The following is a 15,778-nucleotide window of genomic DNA, read 5'->3' on the forward strand; positions in this document are numbered from 1 at the left end:
TGACGCAGCTCTGAAGGTTCAGCGGCTGTGCGGGGTCAGCCTCATTCGTGGGCACGGGGCTAACGACTTCACTGTGTTTATAATATCAGTGAGAACCCGTGTCAAATCCATTGTTGCATGATGTGACCAAATCCATTACCGCACACATGGAAATCAATTACTGCACATTAGGGAACATTTAACACTTGGGCCTTTTTTTCCGCGGCGTTGTTTGCACGGTGTGGCAGAAGGAATCGTTATCTGCTGCTCTGGAAATGGATTATTTTGTTTTTTGTAGGTGTGTAACAGATGCACGCAGGTATGGGGGGAACATCTGTGTGATGGTGCTTGGTTTGTACAGGGGGTGGGGTGATGGGGGGAGCCCCCACTGAGCTCACCCCAAATAAGTGGGAAGCAATGTTTTCCTCCATGTTCTCACATCCTCCTCTGTCTGATGCCTTTTAGAGCCACCCCACCCACACGCTGGCCCACACTTAAGCATGTCTCTCATCTTTGCTTTGTATTAAAAGACGACACCAAAACAGCTGCCAACAAAGCCCTCGGGCTGCCAAGAAAGCAAAACCCACTCCTGCTCATTCCCACCCCTTTGCATCCCCTGAGCATCCCCATTTTGCAGCCCACTGTGGGATTCCTGCCCGTCCCGCTTCCCCCTCACATCTGCACAGGGATGAGGGAAATGGATGAAGGTTAATTTTTTCGATCCCTCTCATAATGATTCATCCATAACGATTTCTATTGGTTATATTTCCTCGTGTGACAGAAACAATTTACTGCATTCCTGCAAAGCCTATTTTCTCTGCATGATCTGCTTGTGTGGAGGTTTGGGGAAGTAATTTACAGATATTTTTGCCTTAAAATAGCTTACAAAGACAAAAGAGTCCTGTTGACACCAAGGTGCGCTCCTTGGGAGTGAGGAAAACGGGGATAAAACAGCTTAAAAATAAAAACACTTTATTATAGTCACTCAAAGTCAAATTCTACATTGCACACTGCTGCTTTTGCTGGAGGGGACTTGGGGCTGTGTGGGGCTTTGCTGCTTGGGTTGGGGATGTGCATCAATGGGGTGTTGGGGTGATGGGCAGTGAACCCTGTACTGAGGTTTGGGTTATTGGCAGGTGGTGCAGCTCACACACTGTTTGTTAATGGATTGTTCCATTGTTTCTTGGCTGTTTGCAGCAGGGCTCAGCCTGTTCGTGTCGCCCCAGGAGCTCAGCACCACCTGTGTGTGACATGCTGAGCCAAGCAGGAGCATTGCACGACTCAGACACACCTTGTGTCAGGCAGGACAAGCACTGGCTGTGTCTGTGCACACCACGTACTAAAGTTTGCCTTCAGCTGCCAGCTCCTGTGCTTTTGCAGAGGCTTTTGGTGTCTGCTAGATGAAGGGATGTTGTTGCAGCCCCTGCTCTCTGTGCATACATCAGTTTGGTGCACGACACCTCCTGCTCCCTCCCAGGGCGGTAGCGCAGTGATGCTCGGGCAGCAGGAGGGGGTGGGATGCAGGCATTCGTTCTGGATCAGCTGCTGATGCCGGCAGCAGCAAACACTGCCTCTTTATCCGCCTGCTGCCCTGCTGAACATAAGGCCCGTTGTTGCTGAGCTGTGTGCTTGCATCAGCGCCTGGGGAGTCAGCTCGGGGGCTGCTGGGGGCAAAGGCTATCGGGGAGCGAGCCCTCAATGAGCCCTTTGTGGGGAGTCAGGAGGCTCCTCTTGGCCAAATAGGATGCGGGCTCATCTCATTGCAGTTGTAGGGTCTGGTGGGATGTGCTTGCAGCTGGTTGGGCTCAGTGCTGTACAAGAGGCAGCATCCTCAGCTTTACCAGCTCCTTTTACTCTGTCCTATTTCTCTGTTGCCCCATGAATGCTGGTAACTGATGCTTTACCCCATCCCTTGAAGGCAGGGAGGTTTTGTGTTGGGGGCCCACTGTCCTGTCATAAGTGTCCCTAAGTGCTGGCAGCAGTTGTTACCAGGTCTGTGCTGAACATAAGGCTGGTGGTGGGGGCTCTAAGATAACTACAGCTGGTGTCTGTGCTACTTTACTCCTTTTTGGGGGAATGTATTGAGGTGCTGCTTGTTGTCCCAGAACAATTAAAACTATTGCAGGTAATTAGGGAGTATAATTGGCTGATTGGGTTTGGGAGGCATCACATCACACGTCGTCTTCCCAGCAGCAGACAGGGAGGTGTTGGGATGCTGCTCATGGGCTTGGTGCTGGGCATGGTGCTGGGAAATGCTATTTCTGAGTGACTGAGTGTGGGTTTGGGGATGCAGTGGTGTGTTGGAAGACTCAAAGTCTTAAATTCATTGTGGGCACTTCAGGCTTTCTTTAAAAAGTCATAGAATATCCCAAGTTGAATGTGACCCATTGGGATCATTGAGCCCAACTCCTGGCTCCATTCAGGACTGTCTGAAAGTCAAACCCTATGTGTGATTTAAACCACGTCCTCACGTTTGTATTTTGATGGCAAAAGGATGAAATTATCCCAAATTTAAGCTTTAGCTGTCTGCAAGGGGCTGCACTGACGCTCCTTTCTTCCCCTACCTGATGCAATAGGAGCGGGGACCTTGCATAAGGCAGCCCCAGCAGAGCAGCGGGACGATGAGGTTTTGTTCTGTGCTAATTTGAAATGAGGTGAGTGATGGCAAATTGAGTTTCAAGGGCAGCAGAGACAACTTGTCAATTTAGCCTGTGCTCTGCGACGTCGGTGCAATCCTTAGTAGCTGGATCTGAAGCTTGTTTACGGCAGTGGGTATAATAGCTGCAATCCCCCAGGTAGATTAAGCAATTTCTTCATTTAGGACACTCAAAAGTCTATGACACTTTGAGGGATTTTTCTTGACCTTGCCAAGAGCGAATGCTGGTTTCTGATGCTGACCCTTGTGGCTTTCGTAATGGCTCTGGGAGGGGGAGCAGTGATGGAAGTAGGGGTTGGGTTTGGGGTGGTGTGGATCTGATCCTCCATGGGGCTGGGGTGTGTGTAGGTTTCATCGCTATGAATGCTATGGGCAGCCCAACTCAAAGCAATGGATCCCCATGGGTAAAGGTGTCGGTGGGGAAATGGACAAGAGCAGAAAAGAAGCAAATGGAATTTATTAGATTAAAATACATGTACGCATAGATAAACATCAAAAAGCAACAATCTGAAAACCGCAGAGGCAGCGGGTGATGGGTGACATCCCTGCCCACCTCCCCGCTCTGATGCGCTGTCTGATTGTGCGGATGCTCACAGCTGCGTGTAGGACATGGGAAGTGTCTAATGACTGCTGGAGCTGGCGTGATTCCTAAGTAGGGATGGCATGTGGCTGCTCTGCAAAGGGTTTGGGGACTGACAGGCTGTGAAAAGTGATAGAGCAGGGAAATGCCAGCGCGGGGAATTAAACACATGCACAGGTTTAAATGAACTCCGTTGCTGATGAAGTGGGGGTGCTCCGGCATTGCTTGGGTTTGTGGGACCAGGGGGTGTTTTGGGGTGTATGTGGGTAAAGGAGATCAGAGCTGAAGTGCAAGGGGAGCGCTGGGGCTGTTGTTGATGCTTTCTGGGATGTTCTGACTGTAGAATCATTAAGGTTGGAGGAGAACTCTAAGATCAGATCCAACCATTAACCCAACCATGCCCATTGACTGTATCTTTTAGTGCCTCGCCTGCCCTGGTGCAGGTACCTTTCTGTGTCTTTTGAGACAGTATTTGGGATGGAAAGGTGCAGATCCACCCCTTTGGCCCATAGGCTTCCCTCTCCATTTACCATAGGAGTCATGTCTTCTAAGTCACCTTCCCTGCTCATCTCCTCCATCACTCATCCTCTCCCCAGGTTTTCATTATGATAATGAGGGAATTAAAATAATTTTCAATATTTTTAAACAAAGTTATGAACTCACGCGCTGCTTTTGCTCCTGCCATATTGTTAAGTGGCTTAATAGGCCTATTTCCTATTTAAATATACTTCAGATGTCATTGCTCAGATGGTCAATGTACAACAGCCTTTATCAGCATGGCTGTGTAGGCAGAGGGAGTGAGTGACTGGTTTGTGGGAGCCCCATAAAGGAAATGGAATGGAAACAAACACCTGGCAAAGGGCTGCAGAGCCTGGTGTGGCTCTGGTTTTGGGGCAGGATTCTGTTGGATGTTGGGGGTGTTTCCTCCATCCCTTCCTCTGAGGTTGGTGGGGCTGTGATGGAGCAGATGAAATCAATACAGCAGGGGAGGGGAAAAAAAGGAATAGACCCCAAAAGGAGTCAAAAGCATCACAATAAAGTGTAAAGTGTTGGAATAAATATTATTAGAGCGTCTTCAGCAGCAATAAAAAGATTAATTTGCGATTGCACGAAAGGGAAAAAAAACCAACACAACAATGCTCTTATGCTAAAAATTGCTGCCAAGAATTGCTTTCCATCTCCTGCATTCTGCTTTATTGGCTTTTCCCTTCTCACCCTCCCTTTATTCCCTCATCTCCCTGAGCTGGCTCTGTTGCTGTGGGTGATTGTGAAGGTCTGATCTATTGGTGGGACATCCCTCACGCATCTCCCCAGGGCTCTCAGATTCAGGATTTTACCTTTATTCTATTTCTTTTCCTCTCTCTCTATATATATTTTTAACGCAGTGAAACTGATTTGCCACCGGCTGCTCTAAGAGGGTTATGCATACTAGACTGGCAACATCTGATGTATGGCCACATTTGGAGCCACAGACTACACCAGCCTTAATAACATTCTTCTTTACAAAGTGCTTACTGTTAAATATTTATGAGACGATGCATGAACAACTGCTACAACGTCCGTGAGCGTGCGAGCATCCCTGCTCTGTCATGGGCTGTGGGAGGCAGGTGGGCAGCCTGGCTGCTATTGCTTGGGTATCGCTCTGAGCCTTGACCTGGCCTCTCTTAACTGTGTATTCAATGGATGAATTTAGAGTCAAGCACTTGCCTTTACATGAGCCCCCCACCCCACTGCTGGGGGGCTCTGAGCCTTGTGGCTCCTGCAGTTTGTGTCCCTCCATTAAGGGATGGGGGTGGCTCTTAGGTGGGTTATCCTGGCTCTGTGCTCTGTCCTAAGGCTGGCAGCTTCATCCTTACTGCCACACAGCATCGTTAAATCACATCCTGTATTCCGAGGGGAGATGATCTCTCACCACTCACAATTGTTTTCGAGTTTATCTGATTTTTATCCCAGCGATAACGATCTACAAATTGCACTGAAGCATTCGGAGTGCAGGTGCCAACCCGGCTCCTGTTGACTCCTTCAAACATCACCTTTTCCATCCCTATCCTCAGGAAGGGGCTTTGGTTGGGTGCCAGGCTGAGCTGCACGTAGGATGCTTTTATTTTTGTTTATTTTTTCACGTTCTCTGAGCACTTAGATGTGTTAGCAGCCTGCAATTCAGAGCACAGCGATAACACTGTGCTGCTGCAATACTCTTTTCTCAGGGAGCTTCCACTCTACTGTAGAGGAGCTGCAAACTCATCTGCAGTGGCAGGGCCCTGTGCTGTAACCTGAGGCCCTATAATAAAGAATTGAGGTTTTGGAGGCTTTCTGAATAAGATGCATTGGGGTGTTTCTCTGCCTTGCTGCTTGCTGGCTCCATGTCCCAGCAGTGGTGGATGGAGGGATGCACAGCCCTGCTGCCACCCATCATCGTCCTTCCCTTTTAGCCCCAGCATTGCTGTGTGCAGAATCGTAGCTTTGCTCCTGCAGGAGTGAGTTTGTAACCTCTATAAGAGGGAATAAAGCGATTGGTATCAAGGGCCAACGAGTGAGGGCTGCACGTTGATGTACTCCTGTGGTCTTTATGGTTACCTGGAGACGTTTGGGGCGCGGACGATTTAGTGTGTATGCATTTCTTTATTTCCTTGGCTATCTGTATGGCTGGCACGTAGGGGGCAATGTGTTTGCTGTTCACCACCATGGGGGCTGGCTGGGCTGGAAGCTTTCATCTTCCAATGTGTGCATTGCTGTGCCTGGGGTACAGTGAGGACCACTGGGGGCATTGGAGTGGGTGCAGGACCTGCTCTGTGCTCTGATGATGTGGCATTGGAAATGTCCCCTGGTTCAGCAATTGAAACCATCCCGGCCGTGAGGTTGCTTACAGCTGCTGATGAGCCCCCAGGACGTGCATGTTGAGCTGTAAATGGTACACATAATATTACTAATAATTTCACAGACAGCTCTGTTCGTTTCTGAAGTGAGAGGAGACACTTGTGCTATTCCGCCCGGCTCTCTTTATGGTATAATCTCCCATTGAGATTCAAGGCACAGCTCCACTAATTAAAATGATGAATGCCGGAGGAAGGCTTTGGGTTTGGGTTCAGATTTTTTTTCCCCTTCTGCCTGGTCTAGCCGGTATCTGCACATACAGAGACTGCTTCGGGCAGAGGATATTTGCTCACTGAACGAGTACCTAGGACAGATAGAAACGCTCACATACCCCTGCACAAACACCGGCTGAGAGATACAAGAGCCCCGCTGCAGTCTGTGCTGTGTGGCACTCTGGGCTTTGTGCTGGTGCACACATCTGGAACCGTGCAAAGCCAGAGCTGTGATACTTGCTTTGCATCAATGATCCCACCCAAGCGGGAGCTTTGCAAGGTGCCTGCACGGCTTGGACTTTCCTGCTGTGGCATTTAGGGAGGTTTTGGGTTGAGTTGGAGTTACTGCTGCTGTCTTTGCCTTCATGCCCTGGGTCTGTGCTTGCATCATTGCATGCTGACAGCAGCTCGTGCACAAAGGTTTCCATCCCCTTTTTCCTGCCTCTGGTTCAAACAACTGTGCTGGTGGGGACATGGAAATCTTCAGTCAGATGCTCTGACTCAAACTACTATTTAATTCTGATGATTTAAATAGGAATCATGAGAGCTTACATAGGGACGAGCCCAGCCGCTCCGCAGCAGTTGAGCATCGTGCGTTCTAGGATCCATGCTTTTGCAGGACTGGATTAGTTTGTTTTCATTTCTCCTCTTGCCTGCTGATCATCCAACTGTCTCAGTGTTTGGGTGAGCTGCAAAATACCGGAAATACCAATAATAATTAAAGATAACAGGCGATGGAACCCAAACTACAGCCTGCCGCTTGGCTGGCAGCCCTTGGAATCAGTTCAGTCCTTGGGACCTGCACAAGAGTCCTGTGTGCCTGGTGCTTAGGTGGGCAGCAACCCCCGACCCCTTCCCTACCACTCCCTACAACGTGAGTTTGAGGGTTGAGTTTATTTCCTACCCAAATTGAGTCATTTGGCTCCGAGGTCCCACCCTCTGGATCCATCTGGCTTTCTGCCCGTGAGATTATGTTATATAAACCACCCCTAAACGCAGCGCCTGGGAAAGTGCCTTTATGTTTTAATTTCCAAATAAGCAGGCAAAATTGAGTGCTCTGATTGGCATCTGCAATCAGAGCCCCATTCAGCGGGAGCTGTGAAGGGAGCTGATTGCAGCAGGCGCTGCTCTGACCTTCTGGGGCTTCTGCTGCTGCCTCGGCTTCATTAGCAGGATAAATATTTTTCCAGAAACAACATTTCTGAGCTGCCAGAAGTCGTGACATGGATGGGGACTGCTCTGCGTGGAGGCAGCGCGCTGTGCATCCCGTGGCTTGGGATCTGGGTGCTAAATATGTGCTTTGAGGAGCTTGGTGATGATGCTTTGGATGCATTCGGGGACACCTGGAGTTATCCTCCCTCCCTTTGTGGTTCCCTTTCCTTAGCAGCTTTCTTCCTACTGAGCATGGGGGATGTGTTGTGTGTTGCGATGCTTTGTGCTAAGGGAGATAGATGATGTCCCATGTCCCGGTGCTTGTGGCAGGGATGGGAGAGCAGCTGAGGGCTGGCCCAGGGCACATCAGGGACATGTCTATAGCTGAGGGCACCCAGCATCCAAGCTGCTGCTGGGACAACAGCATCTGTGGCATCAGCTGAGCACTTCGAGTGAGTTACAGCCCGCTCTCTGCTCCAGGGGCCTCTTAGCATCCTGCAGCCGGTAATAGATGTTTTTAATTCTCATGGAATTATTGAACAAACATCAGGGAAATATGTTTTACAGTCCAGAGCCGGCGCTGAGCATCGTTAACATTGTTATTGGAGACGAGGCGGATGATTTAAGCAGGGACCTCTGACAAAGACACACACCTGTCCATGAATAAAAGGCTGCAATTTACTACCTGCGCTCTTAATTAAGAAGAGGATGAGGGTTGAGTGCAGTGTCCGCTGCTGCTGTCTCCTGAGCCCAGTAGGTGAGGTGATGCTCTAATGCTCCCATGTTCTCCATTTTCCCCTGGGCTGCTTAGTTTCCTCCAATTGCATTAGGGCTCATCAGGGCTGCTGGACCCCTCTGTATGGCCATAGCAAGATGCAGTTGGGCTATGCAAGTCCTGTCCTTGCTTGGTTGTGCTATGCTCTGGTTTCCCCTTTGCAGAGTCTGATGAGAAACCAGTGCTGGAGGCATTGTAATCATAGCAGGGGCCTCCGAAGCAGAAATCTTGTATTTTGGCTGCAGCGAGCTCTAGAAATATTGGTAAACAGTGCTTTGTTTCATTTGGATGCAGCAACGAACTGATGGGAGGCTGTGGAGGAGCAGGGCTTGTTTGCATGCATGTTCAGGCACATAGGCACAGCCGTACACATGTTGGCTCGCAGCGCGGTTCACTTCACCGCGTCCTGTGCAGGCAGCCATGCAAGGAAATTACTTCTGCATCCGTTGTGCTGCTCCATTACAATGAAGGACGAGCAGCTGGTGGGTTCCTGCTCCTCGTCTGCGTCCCCTCAGTCCAAACAAGCCCAAAGTCTTCTTTGTGATCATTGTTAGCATCAGTTTGCTGTGCCCAGGGCTACGTTGTGGATGTGCTCCTGGTGCGTGCCTGACGTTGCGTTGCAGAAATTGAATCCTGACCTGTGCAGAGCTGATGGTTTGATTCTTTGGTGTTTCCCAATGCAACTCTTTCAGAACAAACAGGCAGGCAGACCCAGCAGGCTTTGCTTTGGGGCATAGGAGTAGATTGCAGTGCAGAAAACGTTGGTAATCTGAGCTGGGTTTGGCCACAAGGGCAGGATTTGTTCTGCTTTCAGCTGAGCACAGTGCAGGTGTTTCCGTGCTCGGCTTCCCCCACTGATGGTTTTGGGGCTGCAGCCCCTGAACATCCCTTGCAAAGCGAGGGCAGCCTCAGCTCTGTGCTGGCTGCAAAGCTCCACGGTTAAAAAGCGCCGAGGAAAGATGAATGCAGCTCTGAAAAGGTTGATTTGCACCATTCTCCTGCTCAGCTGTGAGCTGGGAAGTGGCAAAGCACAGAAGCCCCACGTGCTACAGACGGACCCCACAGCTGAGGGGAAGGAATTAGTCGCTCGCACACCGTGTTCCAGTCGAGATCACAGCTCGGCGAGAAAATAGAAGCAGGAGAGACAGTCCTGCTATTGCCTCCAACCCTTCTGATATGAGAACGGAGGAGAAAAGCCAAGTGCAGAGCAGATGAGAGAGACATTTGCCTCCCCGTGTGCGGGCTGACAGGAGCTGGGAACACCACGATGAGAGTAGGAAAGTCTTTGCAAGACAGGATCCCCCCACTTGCAACGAGCACAAAGCTTTAATTTCCAGCCCCAGCTGGTTGTGAGATATTGAGCATTAAAATCACATTATTCTGATTACTGTCTTACTACGTTTTCCACTTTTATTCCTCACTTGGACTCCAGCTTGATTTTAGTGCGTACTCCCTCCAGATCCGCCGGTGCCAGGAGTCAGTGCTGTATACCATTGGAACGCTCAGCCTCCCGGCTTTCAGATGGTATAATTAAAGCATTAATCTCTTACTCCAGCAGTCTGTAAGACAGCAGCTGCTAAAATAACATGGAAGGACTGCTACAGAAAGGAGCTTCAGTTCCCGGCTTGCTGTAGTGGTTTTTGTAGGGTCAGCACACGTAGCTTCCTGCTGGGGTGGGTCTGGGGTGAGAACTGAAGCTGCTGCTGGATTTTCAGGTCTGTTCCTCCTTAGGAGTTGTAACTTCCAATAGGGTTAAGGATACTGACATCTCTGTGCTGTGTGGAGGTTTGGGACCTTCTCTCACTCCAGTCTGGGACTTATGTAGGTATGGAAAGCGGAGGAAGCTGGGGAGCAGTGAGTGATGCTTGTGGGGGGACCCCCAGCCCTGGAGCTGTTCAGAGCTATGGGGTTGTGGCACTGAGGGACGTGGTGGGGTGGGGTTGGGTTTAGGGATTTTAGAGGTCTTTTCCAACCTGAATGATTCTATGCCTGCTCATTTACAGGCTGGGAGAGCAGCGAAGCTTTCATTTATCCCCACATGAATGCAGTGAGCTCTGGTGGGGGGAGAACAGCTCCTCCCCAGGTGCTTCTGAACACAAGCTGGGTTCTCCTCATCAAGATGCAAGCTGCCAATGATTTTCATAGCTTGATTAACGCTCTTCAGACCAATTTCCTTTGGCTGTTGTGGAGGAGCTGAAGGAGATGGATGTTTTCCATTACTTGATGTAATGACTGCGAGGCAGCCTAATGAAACCTTTGCAGGCAAAGTTTATGAGAAGACCACCAACAACCATTGATGGCCGGGCTGGGGCTCAGTGTTGGGTCAGTGGGTGCTGATGGAGGAGCTGCGAGATGAGATAGAGATAGAAGTTTGTGTTACCTCCACAGCAGATGCATCCTTTGTTTAGTGCTATGATGCAGTGTCAATGCAAGCCCTGTACTGCTGGACATTGACCTAGATCTGCACTGAGGGGATCTCTGCATGCATAGCTGCAAGGTGATGCTGGGAGCGTGCTTTATGGACCTGCACCTCGTTATGCTGAAGGCAGGAAAGCTGAATTCCTGCTGGGGAGAGGTTAGCCTGTAATTTTCAGCCTGAGTGGAGGGCAGGGATGCTGCAGTGTGAGCAGAACCACGTGCAGGCAGGGATGGCATCCACCTGCTGGCATGTGGATGAGCAGCAGATTCCATTGTACCTCTGGAACAGCTGCAGTTAACAAAAGATGAGCAGCCCAAGGGCTGGTTTATTTTGTGGAGGCTGTGGGAGATGGTTTGAAATGTGCCCATGAGCACTGAATGGGATCTGAGCCTAATTAGCCCCTGAGAGGCACCTGGTTGGTGTGTGAGATGGATGTTGCATGGGCTGCTCTGTCCTGTGCAGGAGGGCTGGATGTGAGCCTTGCACTGCTGTGATCCTGCAGAGAGAGCACAGAGGAAAGCAGTGAGATCCCTCCTCCAAACAGAGCACAACGTGTACCTCCAGATCTTGGGCACTTGTTTGCCCCCAGGCAGATCTGTGGCTCCAGATGTGGCACAGCTGGATGCAGTCCTCATCCTCATGGGAAGCAGTGCTGACAGCAGGCAGGGCCCTGGGGCTGCACCCAGTGTGGAGGTTTATATATATATAATGTATATATAGATATATTTCACAGAGCAGCAGCTTACAGTTTCCTGTGCTTTATTCATGACTCAGCCATTTCCTCATCCTCCAAATGAGGATAATGATGAGTTCTTCCTTCGGGAAGAGCTTTTTGTGTCCCAGGTGTGTTCAGAGCTCTGCTAAGGATGCAATCGAGGCAAACATTTTCACTTTCTTGGTCTCCAAGAGGAAGTTCCAAGTGAGGATAATTCATATTTAATGCTCTGGGAGGTGTGGCAGAGTAAAAAGCCCCATCCAAAGTGGGAGAAGTGAAGGGGAAAAGCAGCGTATAGGGCTGGATGTGCTGAGCAAACACTGGTAAATTAAGACAGCCAAAATTAAAGGCCTTTTGATAATGGGTTGGATTAATCTGCTCTGACTTCTGTGTTGAAAGTTCGATGTCAGCACTGGGGTTGGTCGCCTCGGGCTCCCTCCTGGTCTGTGGATAGAAATAGGCATCCCCAGAGGCAGTTTATTTCCTACTCTAAAGACAGGTGAGATGAATTGCCCTCTGGAGGTGCTGGCCTCTCTCCATTGACAACGGGAGCTCTGGGTGTATATATATGTATATAACATGTATTATGTTATATAGTACGTGTAGGGAGGTGAAGGCAAACCCTCAATCCCATCAGGACTGAAGGGAGAGCTCTGTATGGGATGGGGTCTTTGGTGTGGGCCATGCAGTTGTACTGACTCTCCCAGCTGATGGGGTTTTGTACCCGTGCACCCTTTCCCATTTGATATGGAGAAGCAGAGGGATGCCCTGCAAGCCTGTGCTGCTGCATGTAGGAGATAGCCAACCTCTATGAACAGCAACAAGCAAACAGCACAGCTCTGCCAACATTTGCATGTGGACATTGGAGTGATGGGCCACGTTATAACATCATAAAGCAAAGGGAATGGAAACAGCGAGTTCCTAACTACCAAACTATGAGCTCTGTGCTTTAAAACCTATTCGGGAGGGCTCAGAAACAAACTATGCGCTTCCACGGTCTCCTGTGTCCTCCTTCTGTATTTCAAATGAATAATAGATAAAGGAATCATTTTATTTAAAGAGAATGAGTTGAATAGAGTTTGTCTTAAAAAAAAAAAACCAACAGACACACAAAAAGCGCTGCAGCGCCCAGCACTGATTGCTGCTCCAAAAGAAAAGTTGGCTTTCCATTTATTATGGAAATAAATTAGGTTGATTGTTGGGAAGTTGTGTGCAGGGTAGGAACGGTTCCATTGTGAGCTGCAGGGAGATGGATGCGTTTAATTTACCCCCATTGGTACGTTCAGGGTGTCCTCACCGCTGAGTTTTGCAAGGGACTTTTTGGGGATGTCATTGCTGGTTGTAGCTGAGGAGCGGGGTGACCTGTCTGTATGGTACAGCACCTGTGGGCAAACAGCAAGCAGGGATGTGGGGCAGTGGTTGGGCTCTGTTCGTTCCTTGTTTGGCTTTGCAAACTTTGACCAGGCGGAGCTTCTCAATGACCCTCTGCTCTGCGTGTTGTCTTTTTGATTCTCACCAAAAATCATCAGCAAATGGGCAAGGAAGGAGGGGGAACAATGAGTAAAGATTTCCCCTGGTTTGATGGTGCTCAGTTCAGCCTGAACTCCAAGCAGTGCCAATTGCAGAGCTGTTCCAGTGGGAGAAGACCCCTGTGATGCCCCCATACCCTGCTCACATCCCTCAGTGCTAGAACACCCCCAGGGCTGGTGACCCCCCCGGCAGCACTGCTCTAAAAGAGAAGAAATCTTTGGCCATGCAGGATTTCTGCTTCCCGAGATCAATTCCAGATCATCTGCAGCAGCGCAATGAATTTAGAGCCAGAGGGGACTTTTAGATCACATAACCAGGCCCTGGAAAGTCATTAGATGGCTCTTTCCTGAGCCTCAGATTTCGTGTTTGTAGAACATACATCTTCCAAAAAGGTGTTGGGGGTTGATTTATGTATCTCAGGAGATGCTGCATGCAGGGCTGCCATTGGTAGTTTGTTTTAAAGGTTAATCACCCTCGCTGCTAAACATTTGTGCTTCATTTAATTTGCCTGCCTTTACCTTTCAGGTGTTGCCTGTCGCTGTGTCTAACACCTGGCCTTGTCTCTGAACCACCCACACCTCTCTCCCTTCTCTCCCCCAAACCAAAGAGTTTCTCGGTGTCCTTTATCTCAGTTAGTTTTTAATCAAGCCATTTGTTCTTGGAGCCTTTTTCCACTCCCAGCCCTCTTTCTCTTCCCTCGTTTGCTTGTTATTTCAAATACAAACACAGCAGAAAACCAAAAATTGCTCTGCAGGGCTGAGCGTGGAGGGGGTGGGATAAGGCCACGTGTGTGTGTGCCCCCCCCTGCCCCATCCCACTGAGCACAGGGCTGCTGCTGGGCTGGGCCAGGGAGGGGGGAAGCATTTGGGCTTTAAGGAGTATAATGGATTTTAAGCTGTGTTTCCTTTAATGAATGAGTCACCCAATTACTGCAGCTTGAACACCTGGGTCCAAGGTCTGACATCTCCAGGAAGGCTTTCACTTTTTCATACAGTGTTTGTGTTGCTCCTGCATTCAATGGGGGGTGGAGGGCATTTCCAAGTGTGTCCCATTGCACTGTGCTCTGTTCTATGGAATCCAGCCAGGGTGGGAGCACTACCCTGAGCCTAAGGGGGCTGAGCTGATGTATTTATGTACCTTCCCTGCTCTGTGTTTAAACAGCACCTTGGAAAATGCAGTAAAAGAAGCCACAACTCTTCTCGGTGTGCTCTAGGGGTTTTAATTTATTTTTATTGTTTTGGATGCTTGCTCTGTTGTGTTGTTTTTCCTAATGCTGGAAGTTAGCCTTACTGCAGAGGTGGTGCAAAGGGAAAGCATTGCACTGCTTTAGAATTGTATGGGTTTGATAAGGTAGGGCGGAGGGATGTGACATAGATGTCAATAAGCTGCAGAATTACTTCATGTTCCGACCGAACAGCAAGTCTGTGTTTTTTCCTGTAGTTTCTTGGAGTAATGTAACTGGTCATTACCAGTTACTGGTGCTGGGGTCACCAGAGCCATGGTGATGCAGCACTGAGGGATGTGGGGATGGGTTGGGGTTGGATCAGGGGGTCTGAGAGGTCTTCTCCAACAGTAAAGATTCTGTGATGTCTGGAGTCAGAATGGACCCAAAGGGCTCACAGAGCCCAACTCCCATTTGTTTCCATCTCAGTGCAGCGGGGAGGGATGGGGGGTTTCTGTGCATCAAATGACTTAACATGTAAAAATCATTCAAAATGCCTCGACTTGCTCCCCCAATCACCACATCAGAAAGCAACAGTCCATGTCTATATGAGTGAGCATCCTCTCCCTGTTCCAGGCTGGACCAGGCTGGCTGACAGATGCTCCTGGCTACGCAGGATCGCTGCAATGAGAAGACATCCCCAAGGTAGGGCAGACTTATTTCTGATTACAAGATTATACGTGTCTGGAGGGCATCAATCTGTTTTCCCAGCTTTCCAGGCAGTTTTTATTGTGTTGGTGTGGTGGTGCTGCCCGCTCTGGGATTTTGGGAGCGCGGTTTTATCTGGCTGGCATTGGGTAACACTGTTCAATCCAGAACGGGAAGCTTCTGAAAGTGATTTTGCAAACCTGGAGATGTTTCAGGCTTTATGAGGCTTTTGACCTGCCTCATTTCTGCTCTCCTCCTGCATTGCGAAGGGAGAAGCTTAGCAATGTGAATCATGTGAAATACAGCGTGAAATCTTTTGAGGTATCTAAACCATGCACATACACACAGGTGCTCCCACCTCCCTTAAAACTTCATCTCTCCTTCCTATGCTGATCCATGTCAGGTTGCTTTGTGCCGTGCTGGGAGGGTGGGTTGGGGGCAGATGGGGATGTGGCCTCTTGTGCTGCCCTGCTCCTCTTTCTGCCTTATCTGTGCTGCTCCAGGATCCATGTGCTGTGTCCTCATTACACCTCAGCTTGATGGTGGGGATGGAGGGCTGACCTCTCCCAGGTTGGGACTGCGTGTTTCTGAAGCTTGTGCATTCTTTGATCCTTATTATTTTTTACTTCTTTCCCTGCCCTATTTTACTCCGTACCGTGCCAAAAAACGTCCATGAGGCTGAAAAAGTGATGTTCCTTCCTAAATGTAGAGCCTGCCTGCTTCTTGTATATGGGTTGTGTGTCCTCCCTGCTGCTTTCCCAGCCAGCCCTTTGCTGCTGCGAGGCTTGTGCCTGTTGGTAGCACTCAGTCTCTCTGCTGTTCTTTCCTTCTGCTGTGCAGTAATTTTATGTGGCTTCCGCAATTGTCAAAGGCAGAAGAAAGCTTAGCCCACGCCAGGCAGTGTTTGAGGCTGTGGAGCACTGGGTGACTGCATGTCATCTTTGCAAGGATATCAGTGCAATGAAGGAAGGGGAGAAACCCCAAGGAAAGGCATAAAGATGGGTAGAAATGGAAGG

At 49.5% G+C, this 15,778-nt stretch overlaps 1 protein-coding gene across 1 annotated transcript in view; it reads left to right on the top strand.

Annotated features, from left to right (window-relative positions):
• The window catches only part of LOC107324282 (protein CEPU-1), a 267,820-nt gene that overhangs the window by 34,494 nt on the left and 217,548 nt on the right, over nucleotides 1-15,778 (top strand). The window contains exon 2 of the mRNA XM_015884183.2: nucleotides 14,691-14,759. Within this exon, the coding sequence (XP_015739669.1) occupies nucleotides 14,691-14,759 (69 nt within the window). The remainder of the gene's footprint in view (nucleotides 1-14,690; nucleotides 14,760-15,778) is intronic.

Source organism: Coturnix japonica, chromosome 24, assembly GCF_001577835.2.
Source record: "Coturnix japonica isolate 7356 chromosome 24, Coturnix japonica 2.1, whole genome shotgun sequence".
Classification (NCBI taxonomy): domain Eukaryota; kingdom Metazoa; phylum Chordata; class Aves; order Galliformes; family Phasianidae; genus Coturnix; species Coturnix japonica.